Source organism: Podarcis cretensis (assembly GCF_951804945.1).
Source record: "Podarcis cretensis genome assembly, chromosome: 9".
Lineage (NCBI taxonomy): Eukaryota > Metazoa > Chordata > Lepidosauria > Squamata > Lacertidae > Podarcis > Podarcis cretensis.
The window spans coordinates 3,238,459-3,253,092 of NC_137178.1; the positions used below are offsets into that span (position 1 = coordinate 3,238,459).

A 14,634-nucleotide genomic window follows, 5' to 3' on the forward strand; every position below is an offset into this window, starting at 1 on the left:
TTCCCGCCTCAAGTCCCACAGTAAAGCCAAATATACAAAGAATACTTTGCAGTTTTCAATTATGCTTTCTGAAATCTAAAATAATACAGGCACCCAAACACTTTTTCTGATGAGTATTTGGTTGCATTCCACATAGTTCTAAAGAGGGCGTTCTGTAAGCTCAGGAATTTCTCCTTGTGCAATGCAATCTCCAGCCCCTTTCCCTCCAATCTGTTCTGAAGTTTCTCCCTACCCTGCAGAGCAGCTTTGGTGATGGCATGCAGGGAGAAGTGGGGGCAAAGTTCCTTTGTGCTTGTGCTAAATCTTGCACTAGCACAAACATTGTAAAGTACAGTGTGATGGGAGAGGACAGCATTTCTAGTGTGGAGATGTGAAAATCACAACTGTCTGCTTTTCTTCCTGCTGAGCAATGAAACAGTGATAAACTATTGGGTGATGAGTTTCATTGAATATGCGTATTGCTCACACAATATGAATCCCAAAGTGAACTAAAGGAATTGAAATTTGTTTAAACTAAACATGTCCTAGGAAAAGTGAGGACGTGCATATAAAATGCTTACCATCCTTGTCCACATAGAATGGTTCCATTCCAACAACAAAGTTTCGAATCATGGTCATTGCCTGCTGAAGCTCCTCTCTGTTTTTCACTTCCTTCTGATCTAAGGAGGAGGTAGGTAGAAAAGAAAAGAAATTGTTTTCTAGCCCACTACTCTGATGAGCTAGAAGAGGGGATACTTGGTTTCAAACTGCTTTTAATATTGATTTGAATTGCTGACTTCTAACGTGCCCCGGGATCTTAGGAAGAAGGATGAATAAAAAAATTGTGACGAAATCTTAATTGGCACCAGCTAGCTAATTGCTTTATGGCCCCAATTAGCCCCAGTATAATGCGGTCCGGCACACTTCTTAGCCAAGCTGCGCAGACCTTCTGCTCTCCGGTTTCGCCTTGCAGAGTAAAAACACAGCAGAACAAAAACCGTTGCAGTCTGCTTGCTTCAGATCCAGACAAACACACCAAGCACCTGTGTGTCCAAATTCATCAGTTCTTTATTGCAGCAAATATTTACAGCTCAGCATTTCTCAGATTCTCCTGGACTGCTAGCATTCATGGCGTCCGTCTCTTTCAGAGACCAAGAGAGAACAACAAGTAGAGCTCCTCCCTCCTTCCACACGTCAGAATGGGAGGCACAACTCAGAACAAAATTAACCCAGTAAGTTCTGAATCCCAACACCCCCTCTTGCCTCCATTCCTGAGGTGATTTGTGGATGTACCTTTGCAGACCTCTGTGAGATCAATCCCTTCCCCAATGCCTTGCGCCCTCTCCTGGCGTTCCTGTCAGGCATCTGTGGAACATCCTCACAACTCTCAGATTCGCACTGTGCGAAACTTACCCACGCACCTGTGGCCTGATACCTCTCAGGTGGAATACCCTTCGTTGTGCGACTGGACCGCCTGGGCACAAACTCAGGCACTTCCTCTGACTCACTGTGGTCAGCGGGTGTGTCCTCTGCATCCCGGGATTCCCCCTCTGACTTAACGCGTCTTCGAATCCTTGGAATTACCCTCACAGGAGAACTAGGCTCACTCTTGGGCTCTCTTTTTACAACTTGCGGAGATGCCCCATCCTGCTCCTGACTTTGGTCAGTGAGCTGATCGTCATCAGCAGACTCAGCCCCTGGCTCTCCTTCCTCCTCATCAGAACCTTCCTGCTCTGAATCAGAAAGACATTCTGAAAGAATATCGCGTCTGGCAGGGGTCTTTGACCTTTCCTCCTGCTTACAGAACTCAGCGTGTTTACTGATCAGCAGCTTACTCTGATCACCTGACGGGTACGCAAACCTCCATGCATGAGCCGTTGGCTCATACCCACAGAAGATCATTTTCTGGAACTTGGGTTCACCTGGCCCTCGCAAAGCTTCAGGCACCGGCACCGAGGCCGTTGATCCGAACGCACGGAGGAAGTGAACCTGTGGTTTCCTCCCGTGAAGCATGAAAAACGGTGTGTCTCCTACCACTGAATTGTAGGACCGATTCCAGGTGAAGCTCACATATTTAATTGCCTCCATCCAAAACCTTGGAGATAACCCAGAATCTGACAGCATCACCTGTGCAGCCTTAACCAGAGCCTCACTTCTTAGCTCTGCCACCCCCCTCTGTTGAGGAGAAGTCACTGTGTGACTTATCCCTTTCTTGTGAAAGAACTTCTGCAAAGCAGACCCAGTAAACTGTGAACCTCTGTCACTAGCAATTTCCTGCACCTTCGTGGAGAACCTTAGTTCCACCTCCTCAATCCAACGACTAATCAGCTGTGCTGCATCTTCCTTGGATTTGAGACCATGTGTCCAGGTGTTCTGCGAAAAATCATCCTGCAGCGTCAGCAGAAACCTGGCCCCTCCCAAACTTGGTTCCTTCATGGGACCCAACAGATCTATGTGCACAAGATCAAAAGGTTTTGTGGTTACCCTCTCCACCCTGGGGTAACTGCACCCTCTTACCTTTGCCTGTCTGCAAGCCTGACAATCTAGGACTCTTGCACATTCCGCAATTCTACAGCCTTCGCTAACCTCAGGTAGCACCTGTAGTTCTTCAAGACAAGCATGTGCTGTCTTCTTATGCCACGCACAAGAACATGAAACATGAGTGGGAACTGTAGCACGCCGGGCTTGTGCTTTCTCAACCTTCCCCTCACCCTCCAGAGACGTTTTAAGAATGAAGAGATCATTCTGCCCCTTTGCAACTCTGACCAGTTGCTTCCCTCCTTTGGAGATTGTACAAAAATCGTCTTCAAAGCAAACCTTAAACCCCTTTCTCAACAAATAAGGCACAGATAAAATACAGTGTTGCACTCCTGGCACAATGCAAACTTCCATCTGCTCCTGCAAAACAGAAAAAAAGATATTTGCAAAGTTAGTCACATTTTTCTTTGTCCCATTTGCAAACTGAACAGTTTTTCCAGCCGGAATTGCCTTGCAATTCCACATCTCGACTGCAGGGGTCTCTGGAATCAGATTGCAGTTAGCTGCTGAGTCGATTACAAAGCGAAAGTCAGTGTGTCTCTCAGAGCTGTCCTCAAACAAAGCCATACTGGCAACAAACGTCTCGCTGCCCCCCCTCTTTGGGCTTCTGCAGCTGTTCTCTCTGGTTGTCTCGGCAACCAACTCCCCCTTGCTCAGGACCTTGGCAGCTTCCGTAGAAGTAGCCTCCTCCGTTGCCTTGGAGACCGGCCTGGCCTCTGCGTTCCCACGCGACTCTTTAGGCCTTATCTTCACTTTGTGCAGGTGGCCGACCTTGAAGCGTCTAGCTCTCCTCAGCCTTCCAGACTTTGGCTGACGACGATCCCCAGTGGAAAAATACTGCCCAGGGCTCCTTTCAGCTGGCCTGGCCCCCCTTCTTCCGGAAGAGCCCTCTGTGCCAGCCCTGCCCTCGCTGAAACTGCGTTTCACTTCAGCACTCACAGTGGAAAACTTTTGAAACTTGCCTTTGGAATTCTCAGCCCCCCCGACTTGCACCTCAGGGACTGGGGCTACAGCCATTTCTAGGCTCTTCATGACTTCTCCAGGGCCCTGGCCTCCTGCTGAAGTTTCACACAAACTTCTCAGCACCTCCCAGGCCGCCCTTGCTGACTTTACGCCCTCCAAACTGGGCAAAAATGATGCGTGTACGCATGCTTTCAGCATAGCAAGCTCTCTTTGCATTCTCTGCAGGCCATCTTCAGGCAACGCAGCCTCAAAGCCTGCAATGTCTGTCCCTTCAGGACCTGGATTCAGGGGTAATGGCTCCTTCTGGCTTACATCCCAAAGCCCAGTAACCAGAAACCAACCCCTTACTCTTCTGGACCAGGTTGCCCAACTTCTTAAAGTGAGCTTTTCAAGCGGAACGTCCTCAAGGACCTGGCTGTCTGCCATTCTCTCCTCTTTCCCGGGGCCCCAGCTGTACTCACGTATCACCAGTCAGCTCTCCGGCACCCGATTCTTCAGCTGCTCTCCCAGCTCTCAGCTCTCAGCAACTCTTGCCTCTTAGCAACAGGCAAAACACAGAACGCGGACCTCCGCTCCGCTTCGGTAGCGTCTTCCCAGCTGTTCAAGCTGAACTTCAAAGCAGACTTCAAAGCACACCGGCAGGCTTTCAGCAACAGTTTTATTAGCGGCAATTAGGTCCTCCATAACCTGTGACGAAATCTTAATTGGCACCGGCTAGCTAATTGCTTTATGGCCCCAATTAGCCCCAGTATAATGCGGTCCGGCACACTTCTTAGCCAAGCTGCGCAGACCTTCTGCTCTCCGGTTTCGCCTTGCAGAGTAAAAACACAGCGGAACAAAAACCGTTGCAGTCTGCTTGCTTCAGATCCAGACAAACACACCAAGCACCTGTGTGTCCAAATTCATCAGTTCTTTATTGCAGCAAATATTTACAGCTCAGCATTTCTCAGATTCTCCTGGACTGCTAGCATTCATGGCGTCCGTCTCTTTCAGAGACCAAGAGAGAACAACAAGTAGAGCTCCTCCCTCCTTCCACACGTCAGAATGGGAGGCACAACTCAGAACAAAATTAACCCAGTAAGTTCTGAATCCCAACAAAAATCAAACCAACAAAAACATGAATACGAATTCTATTAATATTTTCTGGCCTCAGCTCTTCTTTTGGGGGTTCCCATTCCTTGACTGTGGCTGCCCTGGTAGCCTGAAGTCCTGTTTTCATTTAGCCTGTTGCTTCTGTCATCAGATGGTTTGGCCTTCCTTTGAGAGCTTTAGATTTTTGGGTGTTCAGATACACCTGTCCTCTTTGTCCTGTGGACTTGCATTTCCCAGGCTGCCTCATGCTCTGCTGTATGCTTAGAATGTGCAAATTCTTGAATCATTTGGTTCCCTCCCCCTGAGCTTTGCTTACTTTGGAGTGCCCTTTAAAAAAATCAATTAGCTATGCAAACAGGTCATGTGTTCATCTATCCAGTGCTTTTTTCTAGAAAAAGACGCACTGGAACTCAGCATGAATGCCTCCCTAGTTCTCTTAGAATGGCATTGACGCCCATCTGAGAGGTGTGATAACTGAGTCCTGATGAATTCTGGTTGAAAAAAGCCCTGCATATATCTTGATGTTTAGGTAGGCTCTGGACCCACCCACATTAGCCATGGCCTTATCCTCTGTAGTCTGTTTTCCCCAAGCACTTTCCTTCATGGGACTGGAGCTGCAGCAGAGGGCAGGTGTCATGAATGAGTCATCCCCCAAGAGAAGTTTGCAACTAGCTCCCAATGAAGGAAGGAGCTAGGATGAGAGAAGGTTAATTACAAGACAAAACAAAATATATTTTTTTCCCCAGTAGCACCTTAAAGACCAACTAAGTTAGTTCTTGGTATGAGCTTTCGTGTGCATGCACACTTCTTCAGAAGAAAAGAATTACAAGACAAGATGATTATAGCCGGGAGCCACCTCCGCTGCCCGTAGGAATGCCAACTGATAGCAGAGTTCCAGGAAGCCAGTCAGCAGCTTCCCAGCATGCTAATGATGAACAAAATGCAGGGGCTAGAAATGAAAGCAGCTTAGAAAGTGGGAAAGATCACGGAAGTAATCTCTCAGACAATGAGGAAGGGACAGGAGCTGACCCCCTCAGCCCAAGGTCTAGGCATATGGGGAGTGTTCAAGACAGAATATTTCACAAAAGGAAGTTCAGCTGTTTCTGGTCTCGCCGAAACATCCACCTTAGAAGGTACATCTTTGATTTATGGACGGACGGCTGTGCTTGCCGCTCTGGTGAACTCTGTTTGTTTTGCAATAAATATTATTTTTAATTAACTACGCTCATTGTTATCAAGACTTCCTTTCCTTCAAGGGACTGGAGCCCTAGCAGAGGGCAGGGTGGCGAGGACCAGGAATGGGGGCTCTCCCACAGCAAATAAGGATTAGTTTGGTAAGGAGCAGAGAAAGGCAACTGGGAAAGGGAATTAACCAGGGTGTTGTAGGGACTTGTGTTAGCCTGTGCTTCTGTTCCAAGTGCTGGAACTCACTTATTCAGGGAGAACAAAACAGTGTCATTGCTCTCACTGGGTGACAGCTGTAACTCACTCCCTGAATTCAAAGAGAGTTGAAGAGGGTAAATGGAAGGTGGAACCTGCCATCTCTTTTTGGAAATGCTTTTGGCATTGAAGCAAAGCACAAGACAGTAGTATCAATGTACGCCAATTATGTACTTACACAGAATGTAAACCAGCAGTGTCATGGCAATAAGGATGCAAATCTCAAGTACGACAAATCTTTCACCCGTTGGAGATTGGAAGAAGTTAACCAAGTCCTGAAAACCAGATGCTTGAAGAAACAAAATTCTACTTTAGCTATCAGTAGCCAACATACCATTCCCAGCCCAGGAAAAGGGGTTACATACGCTGTGGCAGCCATAAGCCAGAGACAGTTAATTGTTCAGGGGGTGGGCACTTGGGAGGATAAGCAGGTGGAGGAAGCAAAGCGAGATGCCTTGCTGCTTGAGGAAACTTTTCTGACCAATGTCTGGATCACAAAACAGTAGTGTCTGATACTAAATGACTTTCTGCTCCCCAAACAAATGACAAGATGCTCCCTCTGTACACATAATGCCACATACAGAGGTTGAGCTGGACTGGCCATTGGCTCTTATTTTGATACTGCTGATGGGACAGCAGAGTAACTGAGGAGGTGCAGTGCAGCTTGTGTGGTCTACACATCTTTACTCACCCCAGCACCTGCTACCTGTGACAACTGCCTCATTCTGCCTAATGGTAGAGCCATTCTGGACTCCATACAGTAAAGGAACACCACAGCCAGCAGCAAAGAGTGGGCTGAATCCTGGGGTTTCTCTGGGGCTTCGTGGATCTCTGGCACCCAAAGAATTGTGTGTGCTTTTCTCTGCACTCCTCCCTAGCACAACCTAACTGGCTCCACTCCCTGCCTGTCTCTCCATCAACTTCCCTTTCCCATGCATTCCTCTACTTTATGAGAAACCTCATCCCATATGACTGTGCTGTATACAGACCAACAGTTTCTTTTGCTCTTGCTTTACGCTTTCTGAGCGCTAGATGTCTTCTGGAGGCTGCACGCTTTGCAGGCGTTGGCTTCCCCATCCTCTCAGTTTTGTCTGTGAAACAACAAGCTATTATAACATGGAGGATAAGAATATGAACACATTGGTTGGATGGTGGGTGTTTAACCTTCCAAACTCAAAGACTCCTGTCAAGCATCAAAGCTCACAGTATTTGCTTTTGTTGTCCTGCACTTAATCTCCCTATTACAGGAACATAAATTTTAAAGTAGATGCACATCTACAAATGTCAAGAATTTCATTGGTACAAATCTGAAATGCACAACTTCAAGCAAAAAATGGGTCTCAATGAAACATTTCCAACATTACACTTTGGCGTCTATTAGTTTATTAGTATTGTTCAATTCTTTCCCATAAATACATATTTGAAACATCTCTCTCTTTTCCTTTTACTGGATCAATCTCAGTTTTAAATCAAAAATATATTCCATATGGATTCCAAGGAATTTTAAAAAAAACAATTCAGGTAATATAGCCCATTCTCATTTTGCATTCTATTTCCTCTAAGCTCCTGGACATCTACTTTCTAGGACTTCAGGAAGCATTTGCAAACAACAGTTATGGGTTTGATCCATATGTTCACTCTATATTTATTTCACAGTGTAAATCAAATTTGGGGCAATCTTCTTTGGGGAAGAAATGGGTTGATGTGTACACTAGATCAGCTGATCAGATCAGATGGCGTATTTTTTGTTCTGCTAATATTGCAGCTGAAATCTCAGTTACTGGTGTGTGCTAAAAATAAATATCTTGCTTTGCAACATTTATTTACTGTGCCAAATTACCATGCCTAAAGGTCCAAATGCCTTTCGATGTTGTATTTGTTCCTTTTGCAGCACAACCAGAGCTGTTTTCATTATGATACCAGCCCTCAGGCTGAAAGTGGCTTCCTCACAATACATTATCAGATGTTCACTATTTAATAGGTCGTGTGGGATCTATGAGGTCTTCAGATGTTCCTGGGTGCCAACTCCCTCCATCACAGGAATCATTGTCAATGGTTGGGGATGACGGGACTTGTAGACCAGTAACATCTGGAGGGCCACATGTCCCTAACCCATGATGGAAAGGTATATACATTTAATTATATAACTACCTCCTGATCATGAGAAAAGATGGAGTCCTAGATCTGGTCTCAGTTGGATGCATGTAAATCCAATTGAGTCTGGCAAGACTTTGGAGACCATAAGTTGGACCTGGAAAAGAAACAGAGGGAAGCTGTTACACAGGCTCTCCAAGTGTGCCACTTCATTTTCTTTTTCCAAAGACCCAGCCTGACATCTGACGCTGCAGCTTAAAGAAAGAAAGAAGAAGGCTGTTGTCTAATTCTGTTTTGAAACCATCTGAGCTAGCAAATGGGTTTTCCAAAGACTTGTATTTTCTGGATCATGATCTGGATCTGGTTTGATAATGACCGCTCCCCGCATAAAACGGGGGGGCAACCTTTGCGTGGATGCGTGCAGCCCCTGGATCTGGAGCGGCTCCATTCAGCATAGGCTTGGCTTTGCCTTCCCTCAGGTGGGATACCTGGAGGTCTCCACCTACCCCAGTCAGTTGTCCAATCCCACCTGGGGGAAGCGTTGCCAAGGAGATCAGGCCAGGTGGGGGAGGGATTACCTGCCCACACAATAGAGGGTGGATCTTAATTGTTAATCCTCACTTGGCTCCAGAGTTTCTCCCACCCTACCCACCCTCAGTTAATGCCTTATTTTGCAGGTTAACTTTTCTTCACAGGTTTTGCAGGTTAACTATTCTTACAGGTATGCGGGCGCTGCTACGTTAAGGTCGCTGTCAAAGGGCTGGAAAGGAATTTCCCTGCATTAGCAAGATTCGCCTTTCCTGTAGCAAAACGTCACAACTTTGGCAGTATCAGGCCTTGGGCAGAATCCTTTTGTCCATCTTCCTCTTGCAGCGGCGATACCAGGGTTCCCCGTTAAAGGGGTTTCTGAAGGGAGGCTTTGACGGTACACTGAAAAGTCGTCATTGCTCTCCCCTGCGGCGGCGGCATAACGGGGATGGCTATCTCTGCTTGAACGTATGTTCTCCAGAGCCGGCCCATCCCCCACACAAACACTGGATAACCCTGATTGCTCCCTAGGTCCCCGGCTGGGGACTGGGGAGGGAGAACGCCCAATGCCTGAGCCAAGGTCTACCCACATTTGAAATTTAATAAAGTTGTGGCCAATTTAATCCCATAGCACATTGTCTTGAGTCGTTATTCCACATGACGGGGGGGGCACTCGGGACCTGGGGACTCCGCCTGTCCACGCAAACTGGGCCCATGAATCAGAGCAGGGCACCTGTATTGCCAGGGAATAAAACAGAATGTGGTGCTCCTGGCTTGCAACGTAGGTGGAGCTTTAATATAAGGAAACTGGCTATTTGAGAAGAAGTAAAAGCAACTTCATGGCATGGCCAGCTATCAAACACCTGACTGCATGAGGGCTAGATGGAGGAACCAGTTGTCTGCAAACAAAGAAAGTAACCTTACTTTGACCAAACTGCGGATATAAAGAAAGAATGCACATTAAGACTCACGCCCACGTGTGTCGACTCCCAGGTCAGATAAAAGGATGGGAACGGAATTACATCATGAATTACTTCTGTAGCCAGCTTGGCATGAGACCTACTCTATGGTCTATATAAAGGCCAGCAGCTGAAGGAGACAGGGAGATCTTGATACATTGTTCTCTGCTCCATTTCAGAATGTGAAGAGAATGACCCTCTGCTAGTCTGAAATGTCCCAGATAATCCTTACAGATCTCCATCGGCTTGGGAGACATGAAGAACTGAACCTATTCTATCTGTATTATGATTATTGTTGCCTAAGATCTTTTGATTATTGGTTATGTTGCTAGCTTTGTAGTTTATTCCAGTTGCTGTTGGCTTTATATTAGACTCTATTCTACGTTGCTGATCAATTTCTTTGCTAATGTTTACCAATTAATAAAAGTTTGTCTCTACATAAGAGTCTCCGTTCAGTGGAATCCAAAGAACCTCTTGCTTGCCTGATGGTTGCTATTGGGCAAACACCCAGTAATACAGTGATACAACTGGTAATACAGCACCTGTACACAGCCTTCAAATGTTCCACCACTCTGTTTCACTGGATGACCCTGAGTTCTTGTATTTAAAAGAGAATGACCACTTGTAGTTTATAAACGCTCCCTATCATTTTCCCTCTTGGTGACCTTTCGGCCCTGGAATGAGACCCTGCAAAAATCAAAGCTTGTAAGGAAAGTGTTCCACCCCTCAGACCTCTTTCTGTTTGGATACCTTGGTGTTGCCATGGAACAATCTTTTCTCTAATTTCTTCCTAAGGGTTTTTCATCCTTCCACTGGCTAAGAACCACCTCCCTTGTGATGTCAGGCATTCCAAAACTCCTCCCATTTAGGCTATACCATTTCCTGATTGGCTGATGATCATATCCAATCAGCATTCCACATAAAGCATAAACCCAGGAAAATGTTGGTTTCAGATTTGTTATCCTATCTTTCCCCCCAAAAGTTATTAGTTTTGTTTTTTATTTAGGCCTCGTACATATTCCTTCGAAGGACAGATTGTGAAGCTGAGGCTCCAGTACTTTGGCCACCTCATGAGAAGAGAAGACTCCCTGGAGAAGACCCTGATGTTGGGAAAGATGGAGGGCACAAGGAGAAGGGGGCGACAGAGGACGAGATGGTTGGATAGTGTTTTCGAGGTTACCAGCATGAGTCTGACCAAGCTGCGGGGGGCAGTGGAGGACAGGAGTGCCTGGCATTCTCTGGTCCATGGGGTCACGAAGAGTCGGACACGACTAAACGACTAAACAACAACAACAACAACAAACATATTCCTTCAAAGCATATCCCCAGAAGAATCCTTACTCCTCATAAACTCTGCTAGTAATATTGGAAAGCTTTCTATCTCAACACTTGCACCAGGAAATATGGCAAAGTGCATTACAGTGGTGCCCCGCAAGACGAATGCCCCGCAAGACAAAAAACCCGCTAGACGAAAGGGTTTTCCGTTTTTCGAGGCGCTTCGCAAGACGAATTTCCCTATGGGCTTGCTTCGCAAGACGAAAACGTCTTGTGAGTCTTGCGAGTTTTTTTTCATCCCCCCCCCCTTTTTCTAAGCTGCTAAGCTGCTAATAGCGCTAATCCGCTAATAGGGATGCTTCACAAGACGAAAAAACCGCTAGACGAAGAGACTCGTGGAATGGATTATTTTCATCTTGCGAGGCACCACTGTAGTGTAAATCTTCATCTGCAAAGTTAAAGCACAAAGAAAAGGAACAGAAGCAGTTAAATTTCAACATGTTTGGTCTACATTTATTTTGTCTCGCAGCATCAGCCTCAGGGATTTCATTAATCACCAGTTAAAAATAATTTCAATATATTTTATTGTTTTCACATTTAACGTCATAAAATTAAAAAAATCATAGACATGCATAGAGTAGAAATAAAAAGAAATTTAAGTACGTATTTATTTATGTTTTTAAAATACCCTCCTTTCTACTTGCACTAAAAATTGAGTTACTGCAGCACTGGTGCTGGTCGGTAAGGAAATTTTACCATGAAGAAAGATGTATTATTGGACGGTAGATATAAAAAGGTTGACTACCCATGGGCTAGACGATTCACTGAAAGTTAACACTTTAGGGTCAGTCAACACATGTTTTTGCTGCTGAGCTAAATGCTGTTTAAAAGTGAGATCCTTGCCTATAAGGCAAGGTGTAAAAATACCATTTTCATGTACTAAAACTGCTAAGGACCCTTTAAAATCTTTGTATTCACAATCCACCTGGGCTAGACCGGTTTTTACCGCTTGGACCCCATAGGGAGTTACAGTCAACTCTTTAATAACCCCTTGGATATTGAGGAAATATCAGCCCCTGTGTCCTGTAACCCAACTACTAATATGTTATTAATTTTAAATTCCTCACTGAATTGCACCTGAGCCCATCTAGACTGACACAGGTCAATTCATGCCATTCTCACAGAAGCCCATTCTGATGAATCATTTTCTGTTGACACTTGATTCCTCGTGAGCCATCTAATCATAAGCTTGCATTTTTATTAAAGCTTATATGTTTAATCAGGGCTTGTATTTTAAAAATGAGCTTAAAGATCTTCAAATGTTTCATGCCAGGCAGAAGAGCAGCTGCCTAGAAGAACCTTGGCAAAATGTTTTTCTCCTAGACAAGGGCCCCCCCTGATTTATAGCAGAAAACAATTCTCAAAGTCGTAAAAAGGGAATTACAGGCTGACAGCCAAGGTTTCACTGACCCTACAAATTAAGGGTGGATAAATAGTAAAATGAGCCATATCTTCTTCCTAAGGTTAAAAAGGTCAAGAGCAGTGAAAAAGCAACTGGTCTGGCTGGCAGAAACAGAACATTTTTGGGAAGTCTTTTCTAAAGCTGTTTCTTTCTTAAACTAAGATCCTTTTAAGATTTCTTTTCCTTTTAAAAGGTTATTTATGTATTAAATATATTAGTTTAAATATAATTATGCAAAGGATTTAAGAAATGCTAGATTCTTATTTCATATAGTTGTAAGAGTTGTAACTATCCTGAAATTAAGTCAGCCACCAGCCCCCCTTGTCAGACAGGAGACGCCATCGAGCACTCCTGATATATGGTTGTTAGGCCTTTTGTTTAGAAACCTTCAAATGAAGGAGATCTCTCAATGTTGATGTGAACTCAAAATCCTTGACATATGTTTAAGATAAAAATTCAAGATTAATCATCTGTTTTGGAAGGCAATAGGGCAAGGAGGGCAAGAGGTGAGCTGGTAATTAAGATTCCTTGTTGAGACACATGTAAGATATATTACTACTTATTTGTCATTTATAGATAGAATATATAGCTTTTTGTTTCCCAAAAAGGGCAGAAGGAAATGGGTGTATCTTTTGTGATTGGTTCTAGCAAATAGCCAATAGGAATTTCAACCAGGCTGATTGGACAGAGGCAGCCACAGGAGGAGCAAGGGGGCTGGATTAAGGAAATATAAGTGCTGGCCAGAATGGCAGGAGGCCAGGCCAGAGCTTGGTAACCATATACCACTGTGCCTCATATTTATTTGTCTGACAAATAAATTACTATTTTAATTTCTCTATTGCTGCGTTGAATATTTCATTCCAGCTAAGCGTTAACCACAAGCAGGGTGCTACACTCGGAGTGGGAGGTACCGTTATATATTGTTCACTTGGCCTTTCTCCTTCCTCCCGTGAAGCTTTCTCAGACTGCACCACACACTTGTGCTGTTCTTGAGATGCGACCTGTCCGCCATTTTCTGTCTTGGAGCAAGCTACAGTCTTTCTTAAGATGTCCTGGCTGTTTACCAAAACAAAATAACAAACAAACCAAAAACCAACAGTCCACTCTGAGACAAAACTCTGAAACCTTCCCATTTGGGGGGGGGGGGTTTCCTGTTATCACCCAAGGTGCTGTTTTCCCACTCCTCCTTTACATGATTTGACTTTCCAGAACTTACCATTTTACCAGTGAACAGGGTGCACAGAATTCTCATCCAGTGGCTCACAAGAAGTCCTCACGTTTCAACTCCCAAAGCTGACCTGGAGTCTCAGATCTTCAAGAGGTTTACCCATGCCCAAATAATACAAAGGAATTGTTTTGTCTTCACACCACTGCAAGAAACTGACCTTATAGTGTTATATTAATATTCAATGCAAAGCAAAATAATCCACGGTTGGGATGGACTTCCTTTTTTGTTGGAATTCATAGTTGTCAGGGATGATTGGTGAGTGCTAGAAGAGATAAGAGTCCTGGAATTCAGCCATATTTACAAGATTTATTGGTTTCTTCCAGCTATTTACACAGAGCTCTGAGAGTCATCATGGTGAGTCAGTTGCAGCGACTGGAGAAGCTTTCGCTTTCTTCCAGCATAGCCACTTCCTGAACCAACCCCCTTTCCTTCCTCTGTTACAAGAGGGGCTGGGCCCCGGAAGCTGCTCCCCCCTCTCTGATTCATTGCTTCCTGACAGCCTTTTGCCACCCTCCTCGTCCAAGGAAGTACAGTTGCTAAGTAACAGAGGCTTATCTCTATAAGTCCCCATTCTCTCCCCCTTCTCTGCTTCCAATTCCCTGGCAATGGTCTACATGCAGTTTGGCAAGTGAGCAATTAGTGTCTCCACAGCAGCCTGGGAAGACAGAGCACAAAAGGAATCTGCCTAGAGATTGTCGGAATTAGGGGACTGAAAAGCCACCTGGCTCAGCCCCAGCTAGAGCATCTCCCCTCTCAGCTTTGCATCCATTGACCTCTGCACCTCTGATGTTCATCAGTGACTCAAGCTTGCAGGCTTGAGCACACATTACTCAGCAGTGTAAACTGTGCAACAGAAGAGGCTTGAGGCGTGGACGCATACTAAACTATGCATTTATTATACATAAATCAGGACAAAGAAAACATGGCATCTCTCCTTGCCATCTTGGAGAGAAACTGAAAAACAAAAGCAATACAGAGAGGAAATTCCGCTCACGCCAGCAATCTGTGCTGGAATGTAAACAGACATGTGACATGTAACAATCCCATATATCTGCAGCAAAAGGTGGAATGGAATT

General features: G+C 45.1%; 2 protein-coding genes and 1 long non-coding RNA gene across 3 annotated transcripts in view; 1 reads left to right on the top strand and 2 right to left on the bottom strand.

Annotated features, from left to right (window-relative positions):
- LOC307224318 (CD209 antigen-like protein D) overlaps positions 1-10,334 on the bottom strand; it is a 100,053-nt gene extending 89,719 nt beyond the window's left edge. Inside the window, exon 1 of the transcript XR_013842465.1 lies at positions 10,259-10,334. The gene's annotated coding sequence lies outside the window, so the exon portion shown is untranslated. The remainder of the gene's footprint in view (positions 1-10,258) is intronic.
- Positions 1-14,634, top strand: part of LOC307224446 — a 202,557-nt gene that overhangs the window by 77,933 nt on the left and 109,990 nt on the right. The gene's annotated exons all lie outside the window — the stretch shown is intronic.
- LOC307224310 (uncharacterized protein) overlaps positions 1-14,634 on the bottom strand; it is a 199,998-nt gene that overhangs the window by 7,806 nt on the left and 177,558 nt on the right. Inside the window, exon 6 of the mRNA XM_079991077.1 lies at positions 561-659. Coding sequence (XP_079847203.1) covers positions 561-659 — 99 coding nt within the window. The remainder of the gene's footprint in view (positions 1-560; positions 660-14,634) is intronic.